Source organism: Arachis hypogaea, chromosome 5, assembly GCF_003086295.3.
Source record: "Arachis hypogaea cultivar Tifrunner chromosome 5, arahy.Tifrunner.gnm2.J5K5, whole genome shotgun sequence".
In the NCBI taxonomy this organism is placed as follows: domain Eukaryota; kingdom Viridiplantae; phylum Streptophyta; class Magnoliopsida; order Fabales; family Fabaceae; genus Arachis; species Arachis hypogaea.
This window is the reverse complement of record NC_092040.1, coordinates 49542083-49550406: the sequence shown is the minus strand read 5'-3', so window position 1 is coordinate 49550406 and position 8324 is coordinate 49542083. Positions and strand designations below refer to the sequence as shown.

The window sequence follows — 8324 nt, the reverse complement described above, 5'->3', positions numbered from 1 at the left end:
TTATTTTAGCAACTTTCAACACATCGATATTATCGTCACATTACCAACGAGAAAATGGGTGATAATTATTTTTTTTTTAAAATCGACGAATTAGATGTTTATTTTAATAATTATAATATCGACAGTTTTTGCCGTCAATAAATTTAAACGATAGAGATCTGCTTTTAAAAGTGGATGGACAGTGTGAATTTATTATATAAAATAGACAACTAGAATAATGATTTTTGTTTTAACTAAAATCGATGAAATTACCATCGATTTTTATCAAACAAAAAATTATGCGCGCGTTTATTACCCGCGTCCTTTGTTTCACTCCATTTCCTAAACATTAACCCAAACCTCCACAGAATGAAAGTTCAGAGAAAGGCTGCTTCTTCTTCTTCTCCAACGCCCGAGAGTAGAGACCAGAGATGGAATCTCCATCACGAAGAGAGACAAAGAGCAGATCAGTAGAGCTTCTTCTTCTCCGACGCCTGAGAAAACCCGCCGCCGCGCCATCCTCTTCATGTAAGTTCCTCTCAGTCTCTCTGATTATTATATTTCTTTTGCAGTTGTTGTATCTACTATTTTCATAATGAAATTTTAAATTTGCATTTGTTAATAACAATTGCATTAATATTACTGAAACCTAGTTTGCATAATCAATTCATCACATTTCATCGATCGCTTCGTCTCTCTGTGCCGTTGTTGCTGCTGCCTTCAATTGACCGTGCTCAATCAAAATCAGTTACTCTCTCTTTTTCGTTCTTCAATTGATTTTTTTCATCAATAAAAATTTTGCTCAGCATTTGTAGATGATTCACTACTTTTCTCAATGATATAGGTCTTCAATTCAAAAATTGATGAAGGAAGAAAGGCATTGCGGGTGTTATCACTACTTTTGTTCCTTTTTCTGTGTTATCCTGCAATTTTGTATTCTTTCTTCATGACTGACATGGATTTATAGGATTCTTCTCTATCTCCGGTGTTAGTTCTCTAATTTTTTATTAAGTTATATTCAATATCGGTTAAGAATAAAAGTAGAAAACTTTTATTCGTTTAATGCATATAAAAATATGAAATGAATTATTGATTTTACATTAGATTAGGCCGATTTCTAATGAATTATTGGAGTTGGTTGAAATTGGTTACTAGAATAATTTAGTCAGATAGTAATAGTGCTAACTGCTAATATATAATCCTAGTGATCTTGATTAACGTCAAATTTTTAACTCTTGGTTTGTATGACACAACAGGTTCTCAAAATTAATTCTAGAGAAAAGTCATCAAAAGTTTGACGAGCTGAGTAGCTGATTAGCACTTCTAATTATGTTCTTAGTGTGATGCAATATCAATAGTTCTAAATGTAGATTTAACATTATGTTTACCTGTGTAATGTACATGATATTGATTTTCAATTAAACCAATGAACATGTACTTCATCTTCTTTTTTCTTTTCTTACTATTTTTAACCCTGTTTTAAAAGTCTTGGTTTATAATTACTTAAATTCAATTATGCAGATTGCTGCTGACCATCCCTCCCAGTGTGGGATATGAGCAGAATCCATTGAGCGTGTACTATTGTTATGATGTTGAAGGCACTTCTACATGTTTGAACAAGTGCATTGCTAAGGTATGTGGCATTCCTCTCTTAGGCCTAGTCTGTGTCAGTTGTAATCAAGAATTTGTATGGCTTTTCTCGATGCTTTTAATAATATCACCCATCAGTGGTGCAAGACTTGATAGTTGCCTCCAATTTGGTTGCTCTTTGCTCACATTACTATCAATCCTTTTGTTTCAGGTAACAAACACACCATGGGGTGAAAGAGTATCTTTTATTTTCAATCCACACTTTGATCTTGTGGCAAAATCCTTCCATGTTAGCCCTTTCATGATATGTTTAAGCTCTGCATTTTGCTGGTGCCATTTCTACATTTCTAGATAGTTTCTTATGTATTCAGAAATCAAAAGTTACTTACTCAGATAACCAATGTCTCCGTTCTTCTTAGCTCTTCACAGGTTTACAGGTTGCTGGATATAGCTTGACTGTAAAGGAACTTAAGGGACATTGTAAAACAACAAAGTGATTAATGTAAAATGGTAATTTCTTAGATCCTTCTGGTTCTGTGCAACTGTTGCTGACTGGGTCAGAGTAAGAGGAATATTAGCACATGTTCAATACTTATTAGCCATTTTTCCTAAATACTCGTAGGAATTAGGAGAGAGAAGTTTAAATTGTTTAAACTTTATCTTCATGTGAACAAATGATAAGAAAAGTTCTTTCCACCCAAAAATAAAAAAGGTATCATGAGAAGAAAATGCTAAGAGTGTTGTACTAATTAATAAGGGAGAACAAATTGATGATGTTATCAGAATGAAATGCCTACCAAAAGTAATTGTACTGGACACATCCTTGTCCACACCATAAGGACCCTTTATGTTCCTTCTTAAATCTGAATATAGTCACAGCTTGTCAGCAATTTTTGATAGAGCATCTGTGAGCTTGCCAAGAGTTTCAACCAAGCTATATGTTTGCTCCTTCTGATGTTCTCTGGCCAGCTGGTAATTCATATTCTGAGCCTCAAGATGTGCTTTCAGCATGTTATTGTTCCTTCTTAGAACTCTGACGATGTAGTTGTTGAAATTTGTGGTGTGTTCACTATTATCTGATGATAATCTCCTCTTCTTGTGCCCCTCCTGTGACACACCTTCTCTTTGAAAGCCTGAACCAACAAAGTAGGTGAGAGTCAATCCGTGGACAAATATATCAGACTAAATCCCCAAGTGGTTTTTGAGATTCATTACCATTTACCACCAAGGTCACTTTCACCTTCTCAACAAATCAATATGCCTTTTTTTTCACTAGTAATGGTGGTTTCTGAGAATTGCATAGTGACTGTATTTTTGAAAAACTTGTTAGTGACAGTAATTTACTCTATACTCATGTTGGTGATAAATTTCCAATGGCCATGGTATATATAAGACTTTGTTTTCATTATTGTTCAAGGCTTCCAAATGCCATTTGTGCTTCTTTCTTTTTATTTTTTGCTCAGTGATTGCACTTTGATGTATGGTTCCAGTTTGTTAGAGATTAATTAAGATGATTGGTTGTGTTTCTTCCTTGGTTTATAGATGGAGCTTATATCTAAAGTTCAAAATCCATTTATAGTGGAGCATAAAGATTCATGGGTAGAAAGGGTCAATCTTTTCTTGACAATCAGAACTTCCATTATATATGTTTGGTAGATTTACTAACAGAGTTATTCATATTCTTCCTTGCAGGGTTGTTTTGTATCTATTGTCTTAAGTTATTATGAAGGAGGAGATATGTAAGCCATGATTCACACTGAACTCAAGTGTTTGAGGAAGTGAAATCAAAGCATTTATTAAAACAATCCAATTATGAAGCCTTTTTAATAATCTGTTTCTGTTCTACAGGGCTGAAGCTATAAAAAAGGCAAATGGTGTTCATTTTTCTAAAGAGGTTGGTCGCTCTTAACCCTGATTGATACTCTTACATTCTTTAAAAATTAGGAAGATAAGTTAGGATCCTAATCATTTTTCATCTTTAGTGCATTCAACTATTGCTGAACTATAATATTTAATATTTTATATTTTATATTTTGAATGTTGTGTAAAATTTCGCAGCTGCTATATATCATGCTTACTATTTATTTCCAAAACAATAATCCAGGATGCCTGTTCGAAAATTACAAGGAGATTGCAGCGTTTCAAATTGAGAATGATTCTTCAGCAATAAAAATAATATTTTGTATCATTAGTAAATTGCAATTTAGATATATTTAAATATAAGTTTAGTTATTTATTTTGTTCTGAATCTTTATGTTAGAGGAATGTTTATTTTTTTGATAAGTTTGCAAATTCATTATCTAATATTTAGTATAAATTGTATTTCTATATTTAAAAGTTTATTTATCTTATTATCTAATATTTAGTATAAATTTTATTTATCTATTTAAAAATTTATTTGTATCAATAATTTACTATTTTCAAGTAGAAGAAATAGTAAAAAAATATGGGTATTAAAATCGACGGTTATCTTGTTGATTTTTTAATTTAATATGGACAAAAAAATCGACGGCAACGCTGTCGCTTTTTAATTTAAAAGGGATAAAATAAAACAAAAAATAAACGAAAGACTTGTCGGTAATTTAATAATTATATCGACGGAGAGTTCGTCAATTTTAATAAATAAAATATCGACAAATGTGTTGTCATTTTTTTATAATATTATCGACAACCAGAATGTCGCTTTTTATAAATGTGTAAAAATCTTAACTCCATATTATCGTCACATTGGGTGTCGATTTTATTGAAAACTTATCGACAGTCCCGCAAGCCGTCGATTTTATTAGATTCTTAAAAGATCGACACGTTTTAAAGCGACCGATTTTGCCGGCAATTTTTTCGTCGATTTTTATTATTATCGACGGCGTTGCCATCGATATGGCCGTCGATTTTAACAGTATTTCTTGTAGTGTTTGGAAATACATGTGGTATAATCAGTGACCACACTTTATCTCTTCCCATGAGCAATTAGATCAAGGAATTGGGAAATTGTTCAAGGTTAGAGAGATTGAATTGCCAACAAATTCAGATTCAATCACCTAAGATTGCCAAGAGATCAATGAATGCATTGATTGAGGAAGAGATGAGAATAAACTTGATCTGGAGAATGCAACATCACCTAAGCCTAATAAACTCCCCATCTCTAATCTTCCCATTCTCTTTAATTTCTGCTATTTACCTTTATGCTTAATCACCCCATTCCCATTTATTTTCCTGCAGTTTACTTCTTGCCATTTAGATTCAGCCATTTACTTTCTGTCATTTACCTTCCTTGCAATTTACTTTTTCCGCCATTTAATTTTCTGCAATTCTAAATTCAAATCTACTTAGTTCAACTAGAACACTCCTCTAATTAAAGTTGTTTAACCAATTAATCTATGTGGGATCCGACCTCACTCTATTGTGAGTTTTTACTTGACGACAATTCAGTATACTTGCCGAGGAAAATTTGTTGAAAGACAAGTTTTTGTGCATCGATTTACAATTGAAATTACTCATTTCGATTTGAATTGCATGATGTTGAAGCTTCTCATTGCAAATTGAAAAAGAAAAACTTCAATTGCTGATAGTGAGGATTATGTGAATTTGTTTTTTATTTCGCTTCTCAGTTATAGCTAAAAAATTATAGTTAACAATTTTCATTGTTATGTAAATGAATACATATGTTGTGTTTGACAATTAATCCAAATTTTTTAGTATAAAGTTTTTTATGAAAGTTGTTTGAGTTTTTGAAAGTCCATTTAAGGTGTTTGAAGAAATTTTTCAAAAAACGTTGTTACTATATATTTTAGAGGAACCTGGACATAGTACAATTTAAAAGAGTCTGCTTCACCTTAAGATTTAAGATCAGATTTTACAATCAAAGATTATGATCAATATAATGCATATTTTTCATTTGGAAGTTGAGGATATGGCTAGCATTGATAATTAATATTTGCATAATCTTCTATTAATAATAATCTTTTTAAGTTTACTTTGCTCACCAAAATTGTGCATTTAAAGCATGCTCACTTTTCTATATTTATTCATCTTTTAATTCGCTACTCAAATCAAATTACTTGAGACTCAAACAATGGTTATTTCCATCATCTAAATAGAAAAGTTATCTATCTAAGGGGATCAGAACATAGAAGAATAGGGCTTGGTTGTGATTATCACTTAATGGATAATGGCACAAGACAAAATAGTTGTTTATGTCTTTGATTTATTCTGAGTGGTGGTTTATAAATTTTGTTGATACTTCGTAACTTGTTAAAATGAATAATATTGCATGCTGAAAAATTGCAGGAAGCAGCATGCTGGATGCATGGAACCATTGGTCGGCATTCTAGATTTGCCTCTTAACAATGAAGCCAACCATTGTCCTCTTCTTTGATTATCAAGATTCCTTCAAACTAGAAAGTGAGATTACAACTTCCTATATTTTCTCATTAGCTAACTAAATTAATAAAATTTAATTAGGTTATAACATAAAAGTTTTATTTCTTTAAGTGATTTGATACTAGTTCTTACGAAGCAAAGTTTTAGGGCTGAATACTTCACTCTTATAGTAGAACTAGATTAAGGTCTAATAGATTTTAAGGCTAATATAGTTTTTTTCTGGTTTCTTGCTTGGCTAATGACGTTTAAATTTGAGGTCTAGCTTAATTGTCTTCGCCTTTCTGTTTACATATTACTTCACATTGTAGCTGCACAGGATTAATCAAAGATGTAAAGTCCCTGAATGTGAAGGCTGCCTTTCTTCTCTGTCTTTCTGAGCCAGCGTCTTTCACTCCACCGCCACCTCTCTTGCTTCTATCGTCGCCTTCAGCGCTTGCTCTCGTGTATGTTGTTTCTGCTATGGTTTTCTTCCGCCGCTGCCTCGGTTCCAGTAGGTCTTTTGTCCTCTGATTAGTTGTAATTGATTCTTTCCGCTATTAATTCCTTGTCATTCTTTACATATTAGAATTTCAATTTTGGCCGTAAATTTTAACAGGCTTTTGTTTCAATGAGCATGGAGACTGCCAATGATTCAGGTTCCTTAAACATTGTTGTTCATTATTCTTTGATCTCCTCTCTCTAAATTGTCACAATTATTTATATTCATTTTTTGTTTTTGTTATTGATAATGGCAGAGATGATTTTGGTTGGAGATGGTCATGTAAGAAGAAGGTCCGCAGAAAAAAAGCCATGGCTGAAATGGAGCAAGAGAACATAAAGAGCAATTAGAAAAACTTAAATAGAAGGTTAAATGCTTTATTGCTTGTTGCGTTGGTGTTTTCTGAGTACCTTCTACTATTATGAATTCGTGGTTAACTGGTATCTATATTGAAATGGTGATCTTAGTTGGGATTAAGGTCCATGACATTACTTGTTTTAATTTTAAAGGTTTCCTGCAGTTTAACTAAATGGTATTGTACATCTGTATTCATTATCTTGAAAATGAATGTAGATGCTCCAAATCTAAATAGAGAGAACAATAGATGAGATCAATTGTGGAACACAGGTGATGAGATCAGTTGTAGCTTAGAAACAAAAGTATCTTTTTGCAGCACTACATATATACCACTTATTTCTTGCTTTTGGGTTTGTTGTGCAATTAAATAAAGTTTTATATATATTAGCATTCAAAAATTGAATTACCATGCTAATTGTTCTGGTGCCAATTACACAATAGATGGCTTCCTATTTTTAAAATTTTAATTTTTATTATATAGTTGAGTTGCAAGGTTGACATTTTCAATTCTTATGGATAGATAATTGCTCAATTATTTATTTGATTTGTCTTTAATTATGACCTTTGCTATTTTCTGGATACAATGTGGATTCACCATAAAGTATCATTTTCATTTTTTTTTACTTTTTTAATAAAAAACTTGAATCTACAGTATCTGCTAAACTTAATCGGAGAGGGAGATTCAAATAAACTATTCCATGAGGTCAGTGAAATTGTTAGCTCTTTGTTTTTTTCTTTGTATTTCTATTTATGTAAATATTCTTTGATGTTCTTTCTTATTTCAATTATTTGAGGTTATGTTGGTTAATGGCAGGATGTTCGATTCTCTAGGAAACCAAAATTTATAATTGATTCAGAAGAAGTAGAGAGTGACAAGTCCGATGGTGAACTTGACGTCAATGTTGGGCAAAGTGTTGGTTATGATACTATTTGTGCAATTTGTGACAATGGTGGTGAAATACTTTCATATGTCTTCTCAATACAAGTTCATGGTTATAAGGACTTGCATTATTTTGCTCTCCATCCTTTATGTATTACTAAGAAATTGGCCATTTTCACATTTGTTTTACTGAACTAGTTACTTTTGTTTCAATAATTCAGCTGTAAAGGAAGATGCTTAAGATCCTTCCAGCCAAATATAAAAGATGGTAAAGATTCATTATGTGATTCTCTTGGATTCACTAAAACTTAAGTTACAGTAAGTAACTATCTCACATCTTTAGCTATTTTAAGAACAAATATAACTTGAGATGTTTGGATGTATATCCTCGTAAGGAGTGGAAAAAAAAGTAAATGGAAGTCAATTATCTTAGTTCTTCTTTTCAGTTATACTCTAAAATAAAGTATTTCAAATTGAATAAAAAACTAAGATTTTTTATTAGCACTTTTGAAAATAAGTGATGCTGAATACTTTGTTTAAAACTTCTTATTATTTTGCTTCTCCTCTTGTTTTATTTTCATCTCAAAGTCTCAAACCCAGTCTTAGTAATCTATTTCTCAATTTTTAATTGTAGCTTTATAAGATGAAATCTAAACTTTG

The 8324-nt window shown here is 31.7% G+C and overlaps 1 protein-coding gene and 1 long non-coding RNA gene across 12 annotated transcripts; both read left to right on the top strand.

Annotated features, from left to right (window-relative positions):
- The first annotated feature begins 224 nt into the window (after positions 1-224).
- On the top strand, positions 225-3941 carry LOC112801577 (serine/threonine-protein kinase Nek3). 11 transcript variants are annotated; one of them, XM_072237251.1, is made up of 8 exons: positions 225-507; positions 1501-1612; positions 1781-2541; positions 2702-2798; positions 3112-3177; positions 3262-3308; positions 3418-3463; positions 3674-3941. In XM_072237251.1, exons 5-8 carry the CDS (start codon positions 3112-3114, stop codon positions 3737-3739), a joined length of 225 nt encoding a protein of 74 aa, XP_072093352.1. In that variant the 5' UTR covers positions 225-507; positions 1501-1612; positions 1781-2541; positions 2702-2798; the 3' UTR covers positions 3740-3941. The 11 variants fall into 11 exon arrangements, with proteins under 11 accessions (XP_072093352.1, XP_072093351.1, XP_072093350.1 ...); XM_072237253.1 differs by having other exon boundaries at positions 237-507; positions 1989-2541; XM_072237246.1 differs by lacking the exon at positions 2702-2798 and having other exon boundaries at positions 237-507; positions 1781-1899; positions 1989-2079.
- A 1893-nt stretch (positions 3942-5834) lies between these two features.
- LOC112801576 (uncharacterized) lies at positions 5835-7946 on the top strand. Its single transcript, XR_003201954.3, has 6 exons — positions 5835-5970; positions 6258-6439; positions 6545-6584; positions 6684-6794; positions 7437-7487; positions 7599-7946. It is a non-coding gene; the product is annotated as an uncharacterized lncRNA (long non-coding RNA).
- The last annotated feature ends 378 nt before the right edge of the window (positions 7947-8324 follow it).